The 25,236-nt window shown below is 32.6% G+C and overlaps 2 protein-coding genes across 2 annotated transcripts in view; both read left to right on the plus strand.

Annotated features, from left to right (window-relative positions):
* The first annotated feature begins 165 nt into the window (after nt 1–165).
* LOTGIDRAFT_228958 (hypothetical protein) lies at nt 166–8,777 on the plus strand. Its single transcript, XM_009061815.1, has 8 exons — nt 166–520; nt 2,472–2,647; nt 4,021–4,126; nt 4,600–4,692; nt 5,601–5,818; nt 6,359–7,616; nt 8,018–8,161; nt 8,381–8,777. Exons 1-6 carry the CDS (start codon nt 320–322, stop codon nt 6,492–6,494), a joined length of 930 nt encoding a protein of 309 aa, XP_009060063.1. The 5' UTR covers nt 166–319; the 3' UTR covers nt 6,495–7,616; nt 8,018–8,161; nt 8,381–8,777.
* Nucleotides 8,778–19,289: 10,512 nt separating this feature from the next.
* LOTGIDRAFT_228960 (hypothetical protein) overlaps nt 19,290–25,236 on the plus strand; it is a gene marked incomplete at its 5' end in the record, with an annotated part of 33,017 nt that continues 27,070 nt past the window's right edge. The window contains 3 exons of the mRNA XM_009061816.1: nt 19,290–19,314; nt 21,832–21,908; nt 23,866–23,896. Of these exons, the coding sequence (XP_009060064.1) occupies nt 19,290–19,314; nt 21,832–21,908; nt 23,866–23,896 (133 nt within the window). The remainder of the gene's footprint in view (nt 19,315–21,831; nt 21,909–23,865; nt 23,897–25,236) is intronic.

Genomic DNA, 25,236 nt, shown 5'->3' on the forward strand with positions numbered 1-25,236 from the left:
CAAATGCGGATTTCACGCGAGGCCGCACATTTAAATTATTAATCCTTTCCGTAAATGCACGAAAAATAGGTTAGCACGAAATTAGGTTACTTGATTGTAGTAACATAGACAACGGCTCTCTTGATAAATGGACTGTAACAAAATTCATTGGCTAACCTGTTGATACGCTACTCTAATGCTGAATTATGGCCGTGGCCTGTTATAGTTAAATATTAGTGTCAGAAAGTGAAATGTTGTATTAGATATCGGTGTATTACTAAACCAGTGCGACAGATTGTATTTCAGTGTGAATGTACGGTGATAACATATATTGATAATAATGTTTGTTTACTATATCGGTATACCGGCTGCCGTCTTCTTGACTGTGCGCTTCTTTCGTTTTAAGCAAATTCCCAAGGAAAATGTCGACTCATTTCTTAACTCATTATGGAACAAAGACGAATACAAGAGACCTGGCATCATTATGCATAGAGGTGGAGCAATAGAAACGCCAGAGAATACTTTAATAGGAATACAACAGGTATACAGTATTAGAATAAATATCAATTTCTATATTTTACTATCCAACTTATCGCATTAGATGCCGAGCTTGCGTTGATGAAGTTAGGTCGTGATAATCGGGTACAAAAAGGTCCGTAGGTGATCACCAATTTTATCATTAGCTATGTTCTAAAATATGTATGTATGCGCTTATATCTTCGTTGTTGAAAATATTTATATGATATCAAACTGACTACATGTATAGATAATAATAATATTCCATTGATTTCATATTTCATTAGTGTCCATGCAAAAACTTAATACTGTTATCAACATGATTGGATTGTGGCGTTTTCTCTTGGAAATCGGCATTTTATATAGGCTTCTGTAGGATAATCTCAAAGAAAATATATTTATAGATAAAATAGAGTAGAAAGTCTTAGAATAATACATATTTCCACCGTGAACTTTGTTTTAACTGAAGGCAATTTGTAAACAAAACTCTTGACTATTGTCGATCGAAATGTTAAAGGACAATGTAAAAAAAAAAAAACTTTCAGTAAGTTATGATGAAGATGATTTTCCAATTCACTTAAAAATAATTAGAAAAAAATATCGATAACCTTATACTGGCAAGTGAGAAGACAGTATTATGATTTTTCACAACTTGTGTTTGAAATGAAATTGGGTGGGTCTAAAATTAACATTTTTAATTGTGTCTTATACAAATATTAAGGACAAAGATTGTTATTTCTAGTGCGACCTAAAAAACTAAATGGCACAAATTAGGTCACATAGGTTATCAACCCTAGCTTTGTAATTCATTTCGGTCGAACAATGACCAACTTTGACTATATATTCAAAGTCCTAAGTTGTTCAACCATGACCACGATCATGACGTGGTAAATAATCAAAAGTTTGGCCTACATTCACTCTTCACTGGTTGACCAATCTAATAAAAAATAGATGATATTTTGTAGTTTCTTCTGATATTTTTCTTCTCTAATGTAATCTAGCAAGTTTTTTACCACAATCCTGTTCCAATTTCGCAGTGTTTCTGTAACATAGAGAATTGTGGGATAGCGAAACCAAACGTAGAGCAATCTGACAGCCATGTGTCCAAACCACACCCCCATTCGTCGGATCTGTGGTAATACAGTTGAGGAAAATTACGTATTCATAGATAAATATTGATCAATCAAAATTGGCCCTGGAATCTTTGTAGGAAAATTTCAGCCAATCAAATTAAACGCAAACGTAAACAAAACAAAAACAGCACGTCATTTAATGTTTTGACTAATATGAACGATACAGAATTAAGTAAGATGTTGAAATTAAGCCCAGAGAAAATCAAACCTTTTGGATATTTATTTTAGAAAGTGGAAAGAATTAATTCTTATCTCTTTAAACGAGTGGCAGCAAATCGATTTTGTGTTTTGTTTTCCCAATCTACCGATCTGATTGGTCAGATTTGAATAGCACCAATCTCTTTCCCACGCCCACAAACCGAATTGTAGTGGGCTGAGTTTATAACGGGTTAGTAAGACCATGTCAATACCCGTATTCGGGATACGTTGTCTGACACTGCTATCAAGAAACAGGTCCTGTGTGACACGATTTGATTGGTAACAAATATCGTCATCAAAACAAGACTTTGAAAGGTTGAATTTTTCATGCTGGTGATTTTAGCAGCTCTGCTAAATGCTCTTATTTAAAAACAAACATATTAGTAGGCGTATATTGACATTCCTGCCAATTTATAAGTATTTGATTCAGCAATCAATATTCGACCTTTAGATAGAATCTATTTCGCCCTAAATTTTATTATTTCGTTGATCAAGACGTTATTCTATGTACATGCCAAGAAATAGATATTTATGTAACTACCAACTACTATCACAACCAACAACTACGAAGCTTGCATTATCAGCATCCTCTGGAAGCAAACTGTAACTTGTAATCTACCAACCAAGCTTTTGTATGTATTTCAGGCCAAGAAAGACGGTTGTTGTGCTGTAGAAATTGATTTAGAGTTTACTAAAGATGGTGTAGGTGTTTTATTACATGATGATACGGTAGATAGAACTTCAAATGGTACTGGTAAAGTATCAGACTACACTTTCCAACAACTACAAACATTAGATGTTGCAGCTAAACATCCGAACAGGTTATTGGAACGACATCGTTTAGTATTTATTAGTCCGACACATCTGTCTCTATTACAGCCTCTGATAGTTATTGTCAAATGACATAAAAATCATAGGTTGACTCGGAAGGAGTAGTGCTACAGCATGAAACGTAGTATACATGGCATTTCCTGATACTAACAGTAGCAGCATTGTTTCTTTACAAATCAACCGACGCTGATTGGGTGATTTAAGACTTTGGAAAGTAAAAACAGAGACTCCACCTTTGTCTTCTTTGGAAGATGAGAGGTGGGGCGTTTCCACTACATATACTGTCCTTTGTCTTTGGCACGAAGTGGTGAACCAAACACTCATCTTGGGTTAGGAAAATGGCCCGACCTGCTTCAAAAAATGCCAAGTTTTCCTGTGGCATGACCAGCATGAGTCCTTTTGATCAAAGAAGTGTCTCTGGTTCTATTTTTTCTCGACTCACTCAAACAGCGTCAGTTGATCTAATATGAAACAATGTTGCTAGTATAGGGGAATTTAATGTATTCCAAGTTTCTTTGCTGTATAACATCATCCGAGTCAGCTTAAGAACTTTTCAGACCACTCCAAGTATTTATATATGGTGGTGATAGCGGAGGGGATGATTCGACTCATTGACATGACTTACAAAATTTTCTAAGATTCTATTCATAAAGCAAATAAATGTCTTGTTACATTAACTGAGCCGAAAGGGTTGTGTGGCTTTGATAATTGTTATATTAACGTAAAGCCTAAAAGTGCGGTTGTACCAAACAAAGCTGGCAAGCTTTTGCCTGATATAATGCTCTTGTTTTATATTTTGATAATTTGACTTACTGCCAACAACTAGGCTCTTAACCATGGGTAAACATTTCCTGCTTGGGTATATTTAATTCAATTGAATTCATTTAATTTAATTGAAAATTGATCTGAATAAAGGTTGTGTGTTAAAAGCTTGGATGAATACTAAACATATATGTGTATTGTGTCGGCCTTATAATTGCTTTCATTGGCTATAATTTTAATAATAAACACATTAAAATCAGAATAAAATCAAAACTAATCAATGAGTCAATGAGAAAATCCCCGAAAATTTTGATTTTTAAACTTCCTGCTAATATCGTGTGAAAACACGAGTAATCTTTTTATTGTGCTAACAAGCTGATTTTAACAATTTTACGAAGATGAAAAAACTATCAATATCTCATTATATCTGCATCTACATACAAAAGTTTTATGAAAATCGAAAAAAAACTCTATTCTACTCGGCTAAATTCTGAAGAAATGAATATGTAGTTTTTTCCTATATCCTGTTAAACAGAAGCAACACCGTTTTATATCTTGAATTTGAATTAAATACTGATCATTTCATTGATTCTGATTTCAGTAAAAAGCTAGGACCTCATAAAGTTCCAACTTTAGAAGAGAGTTTAGATTTGTGTTTGAAGTTAAATTTGAAAATATTTATCGACTGCAAAGGTAAAGCGAAAGAGGTAAGTTCTACAATGGAAAGAAATAAAGTATGATCTACAATGAAATGAAATCAGTTGATATGCAGACAGTATATAAGACCTTGACCTACATAATAGATGGATCATACCTTAATTCTGAGTACACATGTACATGTAATTAAATTCTAATATATTTGAATATTAAATTATTATCTACTAAGTTACGCCACTATTGCAAAAGTTTTCATTGAAAAAAAATTATTTAATGCATTTTTTTGTTTTGCTGAGTTAACACATGTTATCTGTATTGTGACTTTTCATGCCTTTTAATCGCTATCATTAGTCAAGTCATTATTTTTTTATATACATTTTCATGACTACTCAAAGATTAATTAAAGACGTGGTCAGGGGAAATACAGAAAGTAAAATCATACTCCCTTTAAAGGTTGAATTAACCAAAATTATGTTGATTTTCTCCTTGCTTTTCTTCTCCATTTTCCTGATTTCTATTTTAGACTGCCGAGCTGATCTCCAGATTATATAAGGAAAAACCAGAACTTTATAAAACAGCTGTAGTGTGTTCATTCTATCCAAGAGTTATATATGAAGTTAGTTTATCGATATTTTATTTAGGATTTATTAAGGGTCAAAGAGTCGGTTGAACGACAGCGATCTAACCCATGATTAACAAGGTCCATATTCTTGTTATTATGTTTGACTATGTAGGCCTAGATTCACTAAAAGAAAAGACTTATTATATATTACTTTCACGTGTCGTTACCTTGACTGATGCTAATGCAACATAATTATGAGACCTAAAATATGGAAATCCTTAATGAAAACTGTTCTGAATATAGTATAGGCCTCATATTAATACAGAATGGGCGTTGTTAATTGCAGGGCTAGGAGTGCTGTTATTATCCGTGTCAATTAGGACCTACATATACAAGCTGAGATATTCTCAACTTCCATCATTTCAAAATGTCGCCACTTTCGACGTTCGTTTGGAGAGTTCTTTAAAGAATCAAAACAAAACTACCAACGTTATTAACTGCATTTAAATGGTATTTTTGGACCAACTTGGAACATTTAGTTTTTAGTTATGACCTACATTGAAATATACAATATCTAAAAATTCCTGCATAAGTTATCTGCTTTGAAGTGGAAAATTTATAACGATTTGTAAAGAATACTTGCCATTGAGATAATAAAAAAAGGTTGCAAATTGCCTCCCTTGAAGCAGTAGCCTACAATAGTAAATATGTTACCTGCCTTTTAAGGACCAATGGTGGAAGCCTAGTATAGTCTCCAGCACATCGAACAGGCAATTTTATTCGGTGCATTTGCTTCTTTCCAATTCGCAACATTATCTTAACGCTGTTAACAAATAGCTCAGAAGCTGTGCCTTTGCAGTAGTCATTCAACGGCAGTTATTTATTTCCAATGAGTGAAAATCTTACCCTAAAATTTCTTTCTTTCTATCATTCTTTTATTTTTATGCCGTTTTTGTATTTAGGTAAGGAAAAAAGATTTAGCTATTATGACAGCGCTGACTTACAGAGCAAGATTCGTCAGTTCAACTTCCTCTGACCCTGGTGCTCCACCACGATTTACTGGAATTAAACAAAAAACAGCTTATGCAGCAGATTATGTGGCTGATTTTGCCCATGCATTTGTATTGTGGTATATTTTTGGAAACTCATTTTTTCTTCTGAATAAAGATCTGATATCGAAGTGAGTAAAATTTTGAAATTGTTACTTTAACATATCTCTTTCCCAGTCTGTCTGCTTTCGGCTCAATACTATTATCTGTTTCAAGCTAATTTGTCATATAGTTAGTGTAACTATTGCAGACTTTGGAATGTAATAATCTCAATGAAATTGGATTTCTAAATAGAAGTCATTTTATATTGATTTTTTCAATCACTCAATAATATATAGAACGTTACACTTATTACTTTTTGTCGATTAAATGTCATTGCATAAAACAATCATTTTAAAGGAACTGTACATTTGAAGTCGTTATAGTTTTAGAATAATATATCATATGATGAACATGTTTATTGGTCCCATCCAAACGACTAGACGCTTTTTCCATGCTAGCCCCTCTTACCTGCATCACTGACGGGGAGACCGAGTTGAAAAATCCGAAGGTATTATCTCGACCTATGCCGTGATTGAACCCTGGTCCCTGAGGTTAGCGAGCAAGCATCTAACTCACTGAGCCACCGCTTTTAGAAATATGAGAGACACTGTTGTTAAATTTACTTTCAGAGAAATGATGAATAGATGGGAGAAGAATAATGTACATGTTATAGCATGGACTGTAAATAATCCAGTTGAAAAAGACTATTTATTAAAATCTTTAGACTGTCCTATTATAACTGATGGTGTTAATTCAAAACATTAATCTATTTTTCATCTCATTGTTGCTCTTGCATATTCAATTTCTCTGCGTGGTCCAGCTTTTAACAAGAGCCACGAGATATTCCTTCTAAGGGCAGTCTACAACATGCATTACCATAGATTGCGATCAGTTGTTAATTGAACGGAGATTGCAAGTATGTTGCTAGTGGTCGGTCATTGCAATGACATTGCTCGTAAAATGTAGGTTCAAAGGGATACAAACATCGCATACAAATAATCCGCATTATAGATAATTTCATACATTTATTCTTTAAAAAATACTGTCAATGTAACTGTCATTTCACCTCATTTTGTGTGTCTGTAATCGAATCTTGACAAAGCTTTGTATAAAAAACATATTTGTATTATCGTAACATATTTTATTACATTGTCTTGTAACTAGATGTCTATCCATTAACAACTCTCCAGAAAGTACTTTGTGATTATGATTTATTTCATAAACATTTTATCTACGCATTTTTGTCATTATTTTTGTGTTATTTCCCCATGGTCGTACCCAGATTCTTCCCGACAGGAAGAAAGTCAAATGCACTAAAACTCTCTACCCAGGATTCTTATCAATAAACAACCACCAGTAATTCCTGTTTTAGTTGTTTACATCATACTATCTGGTGACCATTGAAAAATGAAATCGGGTATATCCTCTCTAATTGATCGAAATAATTAAAATACGACTGAAACGTATAAACCATAAAAAATTAACATATACAGATATTTCCTTCAGATTGATAAATTCCTAACAGATCGAGATGTTGCGTTTCGTGATTTTTGTGGTTACTGCACTCGTAATTATCTGTAAAACCACAGAACGAAACTTCTGCAGATTACGTAAATCTTGTCTAAACTAATATTGTTCAATGACACTTTCATGTCCGCCATAATGTAAGGTATTTTCATGTCTTGAATGAACATTAAATGGCACTGTTAAATATTTCTCAATGTCTTCAACTAAATTCATAGGATCCGTGTTGGGATTAAACCTTTTTCTGGTCATTCCCGATCTATCCACTAGGAAGGTTTCATAGTTCCAACTAATATCTCCAACTCTGATAGGTGAATAGAATAAGTTAGATTCGTATGTATTTTGAGTTTGTGGGCAGTATTTCTGAAAGGTATAAGTATTATCTTAGTTAGGGACACAAACTTATTACATTTGAGAATGTTACATATAGAAGGATTGTTCCTATATTGAACATAAGACACGTTCCATGCAGCGGACGAAATATGGTTAAGAGAACCATTTTCGAATGGAGCACATCGTTGAAAAGCTATAATAGTTCTGGAGAATCTGAACTTTCTATGCAATCTGAGTTATAGAAAATTCGACAATGGCTCATTCCACTTTCCCTTTATAAAAGATAAAAAACTAGTAGACTAATGCTACTGCGCCAGTACAGTTCATCCCAATGCGGAGCACAATATTAGTTTTCATTGATATGAAATACCCTGATATACCAAATGATTATTCTGGCCTGCATACATCTAACTAAGACGTCGGTATCTCACCTTTAAATAAGTATACAATGGTTCTTCTGTCTGACCATTGACTTGTATTTTGTGGAACATCTGAAAGTTTGGAACAAAGCCACCACCAGGACGAACATATCTGATAGCATTCATAATCTCTGTACCATTAGCGCCTGGTTCCAACTAAAATTGATATAACATTTTGTTTCGTGGTTGATTTGTGAAAAAGAATGTCATTATGACATGGATGACAACTGAGAAGCCATTCCTTAAAGAATTGTACTATTTGCCATTATTGATCTCTATCAGTTGAAAAGAATTTTGTAATAATGCAATTCTTTGTCATAGTATACGCGAAAAGAATTGCTTTAGGACATAAGAATAAAATATAGATAGACTTACCAGATTAAATTGATTACAAGGGAATCCTAGAATTTGGAATCCCCTGGACCCATACATAGTCTGTAGTGCATTTAGACCATGGTAATGGGTGGCTAAACCTCAGTAAGTCGCAACATTTACTATTAATATAACATCACCTCGATATTTACTTAATGTTATATTCCCCTTCTCATAGATATCAGGAATACTAAAGTCGTAAATGGTACTAGTAGATTCAGGATGACAGTCGACTCCCTCACCCTGGCTACCCTGAAGGCCAATGCAGGCCGGCAGTAGTACCGACAACAGCGAATTCATTTCAGGTGGACTAAAATCATCGACAATATTTGTATCTTATATACATGTAGCCTAGTAGTTTCAGATATTTTCAATCTTAAAGGGATTTTGCCTCTAGCTTTCTGGTACTGAAATATAAAATCGATGGGGCTTAACCACAAAGCAGTTCATTGTCGTAAAAGAATTGTTAGCTGTAGAATCATCGTACTCTGTCTTATACTCTTATTTTAGGAGGTTGTGGCATTATCGTAGAATGTCTTCGTGGAATGTCTTGAGCATCGTTCCAGAATAAGTATACATTACTTTAGAAAAGAAATATTGTTCTTTTTTTTTAAATGATCCCACTTTAAAACACCTTTATAAACATGTGACTTACTCAGTAAAAGATTAAGATAAAAGAAAAGTCATGATTGCTATGTCATTCATCTTGTGATGAAGAATTCTTTATCTTAATAGATACATTTCGTCTTACAATCTACATCTTAATTGTTATCAGTTTCGATATCTTTAGAAAACAAAATTATCTCATTCGTTTGACTCACTTTGAATTCTTTTGACCTTCACCCTTCCCTGAAATTGGTAAATTTCGTCTGATGACTTCGTGGGAAACACCCCATATTCTTTATCATGTCCAAGCGAGTGTAGCCAAATAATGGGTTTGGGTCTGGTATACAGCTTTTTTAACTCCGCTTATTCACTTTTCATCTCTACAGAATTTGTAGTTTACATGTGACAATATTGACATTGAAGTCATTTTATTGATTGTTTCTTTTTCTAGGTAGTGATAATCAAATTTTGATGCTCAAGGAAATCGCATTTGAATAATTCCACCATTCCCCCATTGCCCCTCCTTATAAAACACTTATATCTCTCATGTCATGTTCTCAGTCATTCAAATCAAACATAACGGTCGTAGCCCTTTTTCAAATGTTTGCGGTATCTAGTCTAGACTCAATCTTATTAACTTAAGTCCGGCGCACACACGTGCCATCTGCTCAGGCAGGATTCATTCATGCACGTCTCCTTAAGGCGATAGATTCCGTGTGCGTAGTTGAAAATCATTTGATAAAATCAGCCACGTTTGATTTTCAACTTTTTGCCACGAATGACCAAAATCTTACATAAATTTACCCGTACACGGATTCTGCCTAATGTATAATTGGATAACCAATAGTCAAAATATAACATTAACTGCAAATGTAAGTGTCAGAATTATCTCCCAAAGTGTCGAAATTTCTAAGCCTACATATCACTTGACAAATCACTACTATATATCGGAAGTAAAGAGTCTCGCCCAAGAACACACAACGGAATTTCACCATTCGTTACCGAGTCAGATTCAGCTTACGGAAAACTGCCGAGGATAGCCGAATGATCTAAATTATGACAATGAATTGCGAAATAGCGAAACCCAAAGTAGACGAAATGATGACAAATTATAAGAGGGCCGAGACCTGCTTGTAAATGGAGAGTGGTGCGTGATTGATTGCTAAAATTACTTGTGACGTCACCAGGTACGCGACTTTGGTATAAATATCGTTAGATTACATTGGAAATCGAAAAAAAAAATTAATGAAACGAATTTGTAATGTAATTTTAATTAGAATGTTCTAAACAGTTCTCAGTAACTAATGCATAGGTTATAAAGATCATAGTTAATGTTCGCTTGATTCCAATGTTCTCGCTTTTTTTACAATTTTTGTGTCACTCATTATTTTATTAACTTGATGACATTTTTTTCTTCTGTTCTGTACCATGACTTAAATTATCTTATAATCTTTTTAAGTAACAAATTGATTTCCTATAGAGCATTAAATAATTAATGTTCAAAAACATATTTACATACCGTGCATGACGTTTTTCTGTTGTAGTCGGAATTGATTTTCAATGGAAATAAAAATAAGCATAGAATGAGAGGTTTCTAATGAATTAAATTAAAATGCAGTCGATCTATAAATATGAAGATATTTATTTCTTGGCTGACATATTGCCAGATTGCGTATCTATCCAGTGTCAAATTTTTCTAATCTGGATTAGTGCACAGCACCTTGACTATGAGATATAGATTGTCCAAATTATCAACCAGTGTAAAATCTATCAAATATTGCTTGATAAAAACTTTTCCATCCTAAACGTTTGAAACCATTGACAAATGGTGAAAAGATGATTTCGGTTCAAGCATTTTGATCTTTGAGACTTTTTGAGTAGTTTGGATTAGTAAAACCGCCCTGGAATCATAGAACAGTATACAGTTCTATGCTGGAATGGTTTGATTGAATCTATTGGAAGAACTCTGTATAAAAAGTATTTATTAATAATATTGAAACATAGCACGACTGATTTGAAACAGTTGAATTCACCGCTCAATATGTTTGAATGTATAACGAGTCATCATAGTACAATGATTTCAATAAGTAGAATAAATGAATTTAACTAGCACAGAGTTAGAATTAAGCAAACATTGATTATTGTTTATCAGTAAACAATATCTACTTGATTAGTATTATAATTGAGTAGCGCAAATAATCATATCAATTTTCATTCGTTTGGAATATAATATCGATTTCCATTTCTAATTAATAGTCTGAGGCTTGGTTTCAAAAAAAGTTTAAACAGAATTCAATACACCAACCTATTGACTTTGCCACGGTATACTGAGAATTTTTAATTTTGAAAGTGATGGTAAAGTTGAAATCGATGTTTTCATCTCTATCACAGCATTGTCGATTACGATATTTTCTGTTTATACCTCTATTACGATAGTCTCAGTTTATACCTCTATTATAATGGTCTCAGTTTATACTTACATTACAGTATTCTCAGTTTATACCTTTATTACAATAGTCTCAGTTTATACCTCTATTACAATAGTCTCAGTTTATACTTCTATTACAATAGTCTCAGTTTATATCTCTATTACAATAGTCTCAGTTTAAATCTCTATTATATTGGTCTCAGTTTATACCTACATTACAGTATTCTCAGTTTATACCTCTATAACAGTATTCTCAGTTTATACTTCTATTACAATAGTCCCAGTTTATACCTCTATTACAATAGTCTAAGTTTATACCTCTATTACAATAGTCTCAGTTTATACCTCTATTATATTGGTCTCAGTTTATACCTCTATTAAAATAGTCTCAGTTTATACCTCTATTACAATAGTCTAAGTTTATACCTCTATTACAATAGTCTCAGTTTATACTTCTATTACAATAGTCTCAGTTCATACCTCTATTACAATAGTCTCAGTTTATACCTGTATTATAATGGTCTCAGTTCATACCTCTATTACAATAGTCTCAGTTCATACCCCTATTACAATAGTCTCAGTTTATACCTGTATTATAATGGTCTCAGTTCATACCTCTATTACAATAGTCTCAGTTCATACCTCTATTACAATAGTCTCAGTTTATACCTCTATTATAATAGTCTCAGTTCATACCTCTATTATAATAGTCTCAGTTTATACCTCTATTACAATAGTCTCAGTTCATACCTCTATTATAATGGTCTCAGTTTATACCTCTATTACAAAAGTCTCAGTTTACACCTCTATTACAATAGTCTTAGTTTATACCTCTATTATAATAGTCTCAGTTCATACCAAAACTGCACATACCACAGATTATCTGACATCATTACCTCTTATACTTAGCGTGTCGCTATTGTTTAAACGTAAAATGACGCATCTTCGCCCAACCGGAAATGACGTAGGACTTTAACCGTTCATTTTGTCTTTCCAATACCTGCTATTATTCTGAATCTATTTTGAACATAATTTTTGTGTTGTTCATTACTTTGAACTAATGTCTAAAAGATAGCAATTTAAGAAATTTCAAATTTTGACTTTTGTCGCTGACTTTTTGAGATTTTATTTAAAGCATTTTTTAAACTTCCACAATTTTATTTCAATCGGTCTAAAAAATTAACAGTAGATAAGCATTTTGATTCCCGACAAAAATCTATTTTCAAAATTTCGATATCACTTCCGGTTTTGACGTCATTCGCCTCTAACCTTGAAATTTCAACTTCCGGAATTTTGTAGGTATTTGAAAAATTCTTTTTGAAATTAGTTAAAATTGTCCCTATAACAATTTTGGAATCAAAAAATTTGACCCAGAAGTATTGTGTAAGACGCCATCTTGATATGACTCATTTTTATAAAACTCAAAATGGGGCCTCAGGGTAAAATTGGATGTGCGTAAATTTGATGTTTATGTAAACTACAATCGATTGCTAACAAAACATGGGAAGCCGATTTTTGAATTTTGGCTTTGTATGTTTTTTTATTTCCGGTTTTATGTTTTCAGTAATTGTCAAAACTATTAAGGCTGATATCTAGTGACTTTGACCTTTGGTGACCTTGTGACCTGAACAAAAGTTGTTGCCTCTTACGAGATCTATCCGATTATATCCCCACTTTTGTTGTGCATCGTTAACTTCCGGTTCTACAGCCATTGGAAAATCGCGATTTTTAACTTTGAAGAACTCTGTCACGTGACATGATTAACATACGACAAAAATTCTTATATATTCTTAGAGTGCATGATCTCTCCTTTTTGGCGATATATCACATTTGATATTTTGATCAAAATTGCGCGTTTTAAAAATTGAAAATTTTGTACTGACTTCTATAGTAACTGTGCGTAAATTCACGGTGTCTATAATTTACCGACAGTCACCGTTGCCTTAAAAAAACATTTAACTACGAATATCTCATGATCTAATGATTGTAAACACTTGAAATTTTGAACATTATTCAACAATGTACACAACATCACAGACAAATTGAAATTTTTTAAGTAGGCGTGGCACATCCGGTGTGCATTTACCGTTACCTGAAATATTTGCATTTGTTATAACTCTCATAGTTTTCAATGGTCACCCTAGAAATTTTGCATGAAAATAGATCACTGGTTAGGACAATTTGTGATAAGATTACAGTTGTTTGCATTCTTTACTTTAAAAAAGGGAATAGGTTTAACAATTTTATAAATTTTCATTTTTGATCTTTAACATGAATGACCTTGACCTTTGCATGGTCAAGGGTCATTGACTAAGGATGACCATTCTTACTTTGATCTTTGATGTCCAATATATACTTCCGGTTTTGCAGACGTCCGAAAACAGCAATTTTTGAAACTTCAAAGGCTCATATTACAAAAGTTGTTGCCCCTTACAAGATATATCCGATAATATCTTCACTTTTGTTGTGCATTGTTAACTTCCGGTTCTACAGCAATTTGAAAATCGCGATTTTTAACTTTGAAGAGCTCTGTCATGTGACCTAATTTACATATAACAAATTTCTTATATATTCTTAGAGTGCATGATCTCTCCTTTTTGGCGATATATCACATTTGATATTTTGATCAAAATTGCGCGTTTTAAAAATTGAAAATTTTGTACTGACTTCTATAGTAACTGTGCGTAAAATCGGGGTGTCTATAATTTACCGACAGTCACCGTTGCCCTAAAAAAAGTTTAACTACTAATATCTCATGATCTAATGATTGTAAAGACTTGAAATTTTGAACATTATTTTACAATGTAGACATCATCACAGACAAATTAAAATTTTTGAAGTGGGCGTGGTACATCCGGTGGGCATTTAAATTTGCAATTGTCATAACTCGCAAAGTTTGCAATTGTCATCCTAGAAATTTTGCATGAAAGTAGATCACAGCTTAGGACAATTTGTGATAAGATTACAGTTGTTTGCGTTCTTTACTTTAAAAAAAGGGAACAGGTTTAACAATTTTAAAAATTTTCATTTTTGAACTTTAACGTAAATGACCTTGACCTTTGCATGTTCAAAGGTCATTGATCTAAGATGACCATTCTTACTTTGATTTTTGATGTGCAACATATACTTCCGGTTTTACAGACGTCCTAAAACAGCAATTTTCGAAACTTCATAGGCTCATATTACTTTTATTGAACCTTTGTTGACCTTTTGATCTGAACAAAGGTTGTTGCCCATTACGAGATATATCCGATAATATTTTCACTTTTGTCGTGCTCCGTTAACTTCCGGTTCTACAGCCAATTGAAAATTGCGATTTTTAACTTAAAAAAAGGTCTATCACCTGACCTAATTTACATAAACGAAAATTTATCTTTTGTCCTTATTACACGCAATCTATTCTTTCAAATGATATATAACACTTGGTATTTTGATTAAAATTGAATTTGAAAATTTTGTATTGACTTCTATAGTAACTTTGCGTAATTTTAACGGTTTCTATAATCCACCGACAGTCACCGTTGCCTTAAAAAAAACTTTTAACTACGAATATCTCATGATCTAATGCTTGTAAACACTTGAAATTTTGAACATTATTTGACATTGTACATATTATTACAGACAACACAAAATTTTTGCAGTGGGCGTGGCAAATCCGTGTTACTTTTACCTTTACCATAAATAATTCAAATTGTTATAACTCGAAAAGTTTGCACTTTTCACCATCGAAATTTTACAAAAAATTAAAGCACTATTTGGGACAATACCTGATAGAGTTACATTTTGTTTAGGCCTTTTACTTCAAAAAAGGGAATAGGATTTACAATTTATAAAATTTTGATATTTTGACCATTTACATGCATAATTTTGGTCTTTAGAAGGTCAAAGGTTATTGATCTACGATGTCCATTCATACTTTTATCTTTGATGTCCGACATATATTTTCGCTTTTACAAACGTCCCAAAAAGCAATTTTCAACACTTTTAGGGCTTATATTCTCTTTTATTTGACCTCTGTTGACCTCTTGGCCGAAACACAAATAATTGTACCTTTCCAAAAATATTTTCATTTTTGTTGTGCGAATTGAACTTTTAACTTTACAACTATTTGAAAATTCGACTTTTTACTACCGAATGTTAACACCTTTTAATACCGAATGGTATCAAATTCATGCGTCTTTTCACTACCGAACGTTAAACGGTTTAAACGATTTATTTTACTATTGAATGTTTACATTCCTTTCTTTCCGGTAAGATATCTCATTTCGACTTTAAAATGCAACGTGTTATCGATGTATCAGGTTGGATGCGCACTGCTTCGGTACCGTTATAACGGTTCTAGTTATAATAGTCTTAGTTTATACCTCTATTACAATAGTCTCAGTTTATACCTCTATTACAATAGTCTCAGTTTATACCTCTATTATAATGGTCTCAGTGTATACCTCTATTACAATAGTCTCAGTTTATACCTCTATTACAATAGTCTCAGTTTATACCTCTATTACAATAGTCTCAGTTTATACCTCTTTAACAATAGTCTCAGTTTATACCTCTATTATAATGGTCTCAGTTTATACTTACATTACAGTATTCTCAGTGTATACCTTTATTACAATAGTCTCAGTTTATACCTCTATTACAATAGTCTCAGTTTAAATCTCTATTATATTGGTCTCAGCTTATACCTCTGTTTCAATAGTCTCAGTTTATACCTCTATTATAATAGTCTTAGTTTATACCTCTATTACAATAGTCTCAGTTTATACCTCTATTACAATAGTCTCAGTTTATACCTCTATTATAATGGTCTCAGTGTATACCTCTATTACAATAGTCTCAGTTTATACCTCTATTACAATAGTCTCAGTTTATACCTCTATTACGATAGTCTCAGTTTATACCTCTATTATAATGGTCTCAGTTTATACTTACATTACAGTATTCTCAGTTTATACCTTTATTACAATAGTCTCAGTTTATACCTCTATAACAATAGTCTCAGTGTATACTTCTATTACAATAGTCTCAGTTTATATCTCTATTACAATAGTCTCAGTTTATACTTCTATTACACTAGTCTCAGTTTATATCTCTATTACAATAGTCTCAGTTTAAATCTCTATTATATTGGTCTCAGTTTATACCCACATTACAGTATTCTCAGTTTATACCTCTATAACAGTATTCTCAGTTTATACTTCTATTACAATAGTCTCAGTTTATACCTCTATTACAATAGTCTAAGTTTATACCTCTATTAAAATAGTCTCAGTTTATACCTCTATTATATTGGTCTCAGTTTATACCTCTATTAAAAGAGTCTCAGTTTATACCTCTATTACAATAGTCTAAGTTTATACCTCTATTACAATAGTCTCAGTTTATACTTCTATTACAATAGTCTCAGTTTATACCTCTATTACAATAGTCTAAGTTTATACCTCTATTACAATAGTCTCAGTTTATACCCCTTTTCAAATAGTCTCAGTTTATACCTCTATTACAATAGTCTCAGTTTATACCTCTATTACAATAGTCTCAGTTTAAATATCTACTATATTGGTCTCAGTTTATACCTACATTACAGTATTCTCAGTTTATACCTCTATAACAGTATTCTCAGTTTATACTTCTATCACATAATTCTCAGTTTATCTCAGTTTATACCTACATTACAGTATTCTCTGTTTATACTTCTATTACAGTATTCTCAGTGTATACCTCTATTACAATAGCCTCAGTTTATACCTCTATTACAATAGCCCCAGTTTATACCTCTATTAAAATAGTCTCAGTTTATACCTCTATTACAATAGTCTCAGTTTAAATCTCTATTATATTGGTCTCAGTTTATACCTACATTACAGTATTCTCAGTTTATACCTCTATAACAGTATTCTCAGTTTATACTTCTATTACATAATTCTCAGTTTATCTCAGTTTATACCTACATTACAGTATTCTCTGTTTATACTTCCATTACAACAGTGTTCTCAGTTTATACCTCTATTACAATAGTCTCAGTTTATACCTCTATTACAATAGTCTCAGTTTATACCTCTATTACAATAGTCTCAGTTTATACCTCTATTACAATAGTCTCAGTTTAAATCTCTATTATATTGGTCTCAGTTTATACCTACATTACAGTATTCTCAGTTTATACCTCTATAACAGTATTCTCAGTTTATACTTCTATTACAGTATTCTAAGTTTATACCTCTATAACAGTATTCTCAGTTTATACTTCTATTACAGAATTCTCAGTTTATCTCAGTTTATACTTCTATTACAGTATTCCCAGTTTATACTTCTATGACAGTATTCTCAGTTTATACTTCTATTACAGTATTCTCAGTTTATACTTCTTTTACAGTATTCTCAGTTTATCTCAGTTTATACTTCTATTACAGTATTCTCAGTTTATACTTCTATTACAGTATTCTCAGTTTATACCTCTATAACAGTATTCTCAGTTTATACTTCTATTACAGAATTCTCAGTTTATCTCAGTTTATACTTCTATTACAGTATTCTCAGTTTATACTTCTATAACAGTATTCTCAGTTTATACTTCTTTTACAGTATTCTCAGTTTATACTTCTATTACAGAATTCTCAGTTTATCTCAGTTTATACTTCTATTACAGTATTCTCAGTTTATACATCTATTACAGTATTCTCAGTTGATACCTCTATAACAGTATTCTCAGTTTATACTTCTATAACAGTATTATCAGTTTATACATATACTTCTATTACAGTATTATCAGTGTATATATCTATAATAGTTTTATCAGGTTATAACTTTATAACAGTTATACCTTCAATTTCACCTTGATTTTTTCATATTCATTTGCCTTAATGCCTAGTTCACACTAACGGCGAATGCCGCGCTTTAAATCGGGGAGCAAAGTGCCATCATTTTTTGTTTACTTTTCAAAAAATATCACGATTTCTTAAGTAATGTTACGCTCTGATAAGCTCTGATACGAATTGGTTACGCTTTGGGGACGAATTATTTCCCGATTTGATCAGGCCTTGTTATACTATAAATCACGCTTTGATAAGCTTTATTAAGCTTTGATGCGGTTATGACGCTTTAAATCACGCTCTGATACGATTATCAAGCTCTTTTGTGCATTGTTAAGCTCTGTTACGCATTGGAAAATTTCGAAATGGCCGATTTCATGCCGCTTTTGATCAAGTGGTGACAGACCGTGAAGACTGGGGTCCCCGCTTTGAATAAAGCTCTGTTAAGCTTTCCTACGCTTTGAGTCAAGCTTTGCTGAACTGTCTTACGCTTTGTTAAGCTTTGATACGTTCTCGGCGCTTTAATCAATTCGTGATAGAGCGCCCACAATTTTTAAACAGTTTAAAAAATTTTGGCGCTCTTGCCGAATATCCAGCTTTGCTCAAAGCTTTCCAACGATCTATTATGACCCTGGCGCTTTAGTCGAGCTTTGTTACGCTTTGGTACCGCTTTGTACGCCGCTTTAAAGCGCCATCATAGCGCCGTTGGTGTGAACTGAGCATAAAGGAACTGTAAAGAGGTTTTTTTTACCGACATCAATTTGCACCATTTCAATTTTTAATCAGACGTCCGTGGTTCTTGCAATACCACTAAAACTAAAACTACTGGAGTCATCAAACATTTTGTTTAAGTGTGGTAAACACAGACATCTGACTGAAAATTGAAATGGTGCAAATTGATACTATCGGTGTCCCAATTTTTTTTAGACCTCTTTACAATTCCTTTAATGATATTTATTGGATTCCTATGATTCTCATTATAACAGACCTAGCATTAGTGTAAGTGTTCCTTTTAACGTAACATAACATTTTTGGGAATTTCGACAGTCGTAGCAAAGGTGACATGCATATCACATGGAACCGATTGGGTGAGTTCTGCAATCTAATTGAAGTTGAATAAATTAATTGATTCATAATTGGCGTGACTGCAGCCGTCTTTATTATTTAAGTGTATCTGGATATGGAATATGAATAGTTTCAGTCATTGAGGCGTGGATTGTCACATACGGAATAAAACAGTCTACCTCGAGCTACAATATATGATACAGTAGTATAGTGAGCAAATATTGACCTTAAATGTAATGATATTCCATTGGTTTTTGAGTTATCAACACAAAAAAGGTCTATAGTCTTTTAGTATTAAAGGGATTAAAAAGAGGTTTTCTAAATTTTTTAAGTGTATCGTGGGCACTGATAGCATCAATAAGCACTATTACAATCTTTGGTCTGTGGTGAAAAAGCATATTCGCCATTAGTGACATCATCAAAACGTATTTGTTTGTGGATTTTAGGAAGAATAGATGTCTTGTTGAAAATTGGAATGGTGCAAGATGGTGTCACCTAGCAATAGAGGCAAAGAAGAGAAAAATGAATAGCTAGATAAACTCAGATCCTGCACCTTCCTCCACACTTAAGACCTCTTAACAATCTCTTTAAAATGTATTGAAAACAACGGTTCAATAGAACGACATGTTGAGACATGAATTACAACATAGTTCCAAGAATTCTCGTTTATTGCCACCTCCATTGAATACAGGAGTCATTAAGACAATAATGGAATGCTGTACATAGAGATATCAAATGGAATTGTTCCCTCATCAATATTGTCAATACAATGATTTGTCCCATGCTGTGTTTTAAAGCGGTTTACCAGCCTATTACCTTGTATTTTATATAATCAAGACAGAACGGAAGATCAAAGACGATTTAAGAATAATAACATGTTGGCTCGAGATCTATATAATTAACTAATGAAATTGTTATATTTCACGCCTTCTGTTTATATTCCATTACTGTGCTTGATTAGTCACTCTTCATTGCTTTTACCTAGAAACTTTTAATTTATTTAAAGAGAGCTTGTAAACAACATGATCTAAAGCATTCCAAATGATGACATATGTCAGTTGTAAATAATTTTAATTTTTGCAGAATTAATGCGAACAGACATTTTTCGTAACTGAAATTGACACGGGGAATTGACAGTCATATTATGCGAAATAATCAAAATATCGAAAAATGATACCGCTCTGGCTATAGTTGTACGCGAAAACGTTTTCGTTCAGTCACCCATTGATTAAACAAAATACGATCTGATGAAAACATCAATACGCTACACTAAAGTTTTCCTAACTGACAACAAGTTGCTTGGTAAATGGCCAGTTAACGTCCGCTTCATACAGATATCGCAGACTGGGTAGATGTTGATAGTCGCGATAGTTGGCAGTTGGATCTGGGTCAATTGGGTGGTTTGGTAGTTGAGAAAACTATTATATGGGTCTGATCGGGTCAGATGATATGGCGGCGAATTTCGAGCCTTTGTAGCCCGACATCACCACAGAGCTGTTAACGAATATTTAGAAGATTGTGTTCCTTTCTAATCTATATCTAGAAAGAATGGTGATAATGACGATGATGAGAAGCATAAATTAATAATAACACTCATCACAACAAAGTTTAATGCTTTCCCTTTAATTCTACATTAAGTACATTATGAATAAGTAAACAAAATGCTTCCATTTTCAATGCATTTGAATTCGTCTCACATGGTCATGGTTGAGATATCTGTTCCCCTTTCATCAACTTGCCATTATCTCATTGTTTTAATTGTTTGTTGGAAACATGAAATGGAATAACATAGAAGCTTATTTCCTCAAAAAATGTTTTACTTAAATGTTGCATTTTAATCCACAAAAGAAATTATAGCCGATTTCATCTGGAATTGTGATTCATCATGGACAAAGTTGTCGATGACATCTGGATTTTTGAACCATCAAGGACATAATAGTCGATGATATCTGTAATTTTGACCTATCAAGGAGGTTATAGTCAATGGAATCTGGAAAGTCGACCCATTAAGGACGTCAGAGTCCGTGAGATCTTGAATTTTACCCTTCAAGGACGTTATTGTCGATGACATTTGGAAATAAGATCAATCAAGGACGTTATAGACGATGACATTTGGAATTTTAACTCATCCAGGATGATACATAACATCTGATCTATATTACTTCGTAAGCTTCACACATCCTAGATATATAATGTTACTGTTGAATAATGGCGAAGAAAGCACAATCGGGTTATAATCATTCTTAAATGAATTATGGGTCTGTAGTATTAAAATTTGAAATTTGAGAATAGAGATTTCCAATTCATTTGACTAAAGTCAAAAACCGGATACGGACTTTTATCGATTCACATAGCAAAATGAAAAAAAAAAGGGGAAATCGATCTATACTATAATGCTTGATGTGGGAGATTTCGGACAAAGTTTCAGACAAAACCATATTAAATTTCAAAAAATTATTATTTCCGTCCAGTTCAAATTATTACGTAAACAAATGTATGTTGGCTCCAATTTGAACTGAATCCGTAAAATGATATTTCAGACATCGAGTTGAGAGAATCTTGTGCTAGGAACTTTGCATTTGATCATTTTGATATATTTTTCGAGTTACACGAGGGGGTGAGTTTTTGTAACTCAATTTTCAATCTTGGAGAATTTGACCAATCTCTAGATTTAATTGCTCCAGCACGTTGTTCACGATATTAAATGACGCAAAACAAGAGATGCACAACTATTTATTCAGATCATAGATGACAATGGAGTTACCAACTAAAAAATTTGAAACCAAGCGTCTGGTCTTTCATTCTGTAAAGCGAATCTAAACTTTCATCGCATTGAATCGGTGTAATCGATTTTATTTTAAAACAGATCTTTGGGAATCTCTAATGATAAGGTATATTTTCAATATATTTTATTAATCAGGCATAACAATTGTATAAATGAAATTGTTTTTGAAGTGGTTAAAGGGGTAGTATGCATCATTCTATTTGTCAAAAACGCCGTGTCTAGTTTAAATGTAGATTATGGTCTATACTTTTCATTAATTGGAACACCTCACTTTCCCAACATATACTAAAATATCAGACTGTCTCTTTTAACATTAAAACAATTGATGACCCATCTCGAAAGACACAGGTAAAGGTTCAATGCATAGTTATCAGCCAGAAAAAAAAACCCATTCCCATTATTCTGTACAATCAAACCGTTTTCTTATTGATTCATTATGAAAATATCTTTAAAAATAACCATGAAAAGAAATGTTAAATGTCCCTAAAAAACAATAAACTAAGATAAAAGAATAGAATCGATGAAATATTCCCTCGATTTTAACATAAAACACATTTCTGGTCTCTATTATTTTATGGAATAAGAATGTTTTGATAATATTGAAATAAGTTAAGTGTAAAATATATCAATATTGGAAACAAAAGGTAGAAATGGTTGGGAACAATAGAGTTTGATCGTGGTGCGTCAAGTGGATTGCCATGGGACACGCACATCGTCCAATCAACATGTAGTTTATATAGTCAGCGTGAGGTCTCTGTGGAATTGTCTATTTATTGGAACAAGAAGTCAGCTTGGAGTTGGTAGAGGAAACACGAATATTATGTTCTCATGGATTTAATCAAATTTAAAGCATTTATCTTTACTTATGTAAGTATAATTAATAATAAGCTTAATTTTGGGCATATATGCGAATGCTAATAAAATATCAAGAAAAAGGGTACATAACAAAAAACACAAGGGGTATATTATGGTATAACTCACTTCTTTAATAAGTTATACCATAATATACCCCTTGTGTTTTTTGTTATATCTACTGTCCACTTCTAAATGTCGTTCAGATCTTATAAAAAGGGTATAATTGAATAAATGATAGACGTTTCATGAAAATTATCATCTTCTAAAGATCTGATACTTATTTTAAATTGATATTCATAATAATATGGTAATTTTGGGATAGATAACGCCATCATTAATTGCAAAATTCTGCTTCATATCTCCTACTATTATTTTACTTGTTTGTTTTTGAAAATTCAAAGAGTTATTGACGTTTTTTACTACGTGCAAGATCATCAACACCCCCACCCCCCTTCCATCTTATTTCTTTATTTTTTAAGTTGTTCCTATACCAATAATTTTTACCAGTTTATTAATCTTATCAAACAGATTTATCCTCCTATTTTCTTATCCCATGGGAGATCTTTGATGATAGGAGATAAATTATCGATTCATCAAAATTATTTTTTTAGTAAATTGAAAACGCTTCCATGATTTTTATTCTCCTTATTATTCATTAAAAAGGAATAGAGTTGTCCAAACATTTGCTTTACCAACCGTGGTCTTTTTAAGAATAACAATCCGTTTTTCTTCGGTTATGCAGAATGACCCATAGAAAATTTAGTCTATCGTCAGTTCCAGTTTCAGATAGTCCGCATCCCTGTAAATTGTTTAAATTTGTTAGTTTATGCCCCTTTATCTGAAGTTTTCCCTATGAAGGAGTCGCATCTGATAATAGATACTTCGTTTTATGCAATATTTTGAGGCTGATTTTACTTTTTTGTCTCAATTTTAGGTGTGTTTCTTCTTCATTACAGTAATATCCGGTAAGTTTACAAATGTTCTAGTGTCTTTTCTCTTTTTTAACCTTTCAGAGTTAGTGACATATAACAAAGACTTTCAGACATTTCTTACTGACCAGTTGGCCTTACAGGAAAAAAACTGGATTAGACAATAGTTATATAATTATTTTTGAGGTCACAATAACCTAATTGGGTTGTTTAATTACACGAGGGCTACTAAGGGGAATTTGACAAAAATTATTGATCGGCAAAATTAACTTGCAATTCCAAGATTTAGAAGCTTTCTCAGGTAATATCAATCTGTTCAGATTTCTCATTGCAAGTGAAAATTCGATTTCGATAGAATTTTATTCAAGTTTAGTCAAATTGAAATTTAAGCGAGTTCCTATTTTGGCACAATTTCCCACATTACCCAAATAAGCCACAAAAATATAACAATTTCTTATTTGATGTGAACTGGTATAGAATCAGAATTAGAGCAAAAGGTTCTAATGAACTCGTGAACTCAATCCCTTGGGGATTGATATTGGTTTTATTATTTTGCTTTAAAGGGACCGATTCGACACCCGTTTGGCCAATCATACCTTCAAATCCACTTGTGTCCAGAATTATATGCGTTTGAAAGTTGAATTGACATATTTAGAAATAGGTTTAAAAATACTAGTTTCAGGTACTTTCGAAGGAATTTTCGTACATTTTAAATACATCTGAAGACTATTTACATATATTCAAGACAGAAATAAATCCCCGAATTGGCGACTTTGTCCATTTATAGTAGTGCTTCTCAACCGGGTTGAGATTCACCCCCGGGTATTAATTAAGAATTTGACTTTGGCCGGGGTGAAAAAAGTCTGAGAGGTCAATTGGGTTTGACCAAAATGAAAAAAAAAGACTCGCTTACTGTGCTCAAAAACCTTTTTTGCCATGTTGTCCAAAAAAACGCAGATTTCCGGAGGTGGAGACTGACCGGACATAACATTAAATCTTTGATTCGTGAACATCAAGCTCTGGGCTCACACTTCTTTATCAAAATCTAACGATATCAATAATTTAAAAAAAATTAAATTATTTTTCGTAATAAAAAGTGATATTCAATAAATGTGAATAAAAGTATTTACTTGATTATTCAAAGGTGTCAGTGATTCTGGTAGTGCAGAGGTGGAGTGAACAGTCTTAAAAAGGTTGAGAAACGCTGCTTTAAAGGGACGGGAAAAGTTTCTGTATTATGTGCAGCAGGGAATCTTAAACTAGTTTGTAGTACCATTCTTATGTCCCGTTCAGGGTTTAATTCAATCAGTATAGAGTCAGAATGATCTCTTTTGGAAATCAATATATCCTCTGATTAGACATAATCTAAATTCGCC

Source organism: Lottia gigantea (genome assembly GCF_000327385.1).
Source record: "Lottia gigantea unplaced genomic scaffold LOTGIsca_5, whole genome shotgun sequence".
Taxonomy (NCBI): domain Eukaryota; kingdom Metazoa; phylum Mollusca; class Gastropoda; family Lottiidae; genus Lottia; species Lottia gigantea.

Coding starts and splice junctions, on each gene's coding strand:
- LOTGIDRAFT_228958 (XM_009061815.1), top strand. CDS start 320: ATGTTTGTTTACTATATCGGTATACCGGCTGCCGTCTTCTTGACTGTG. Junction 2,648..4,020: donor GCAGCTAAACATCCGAACAG/GTTATTGGAACG, acceptor TTCTGATTTCAG/TAAAAAGCTAGGACCTCATA. Junction 4,127..4,599: donor GCAAAGGTAAAGCGAAAGAG/GTAAGTTCTACA, acceptor TTTCTATTTTAG/ACTGCCGAGCTGATCTCCAG.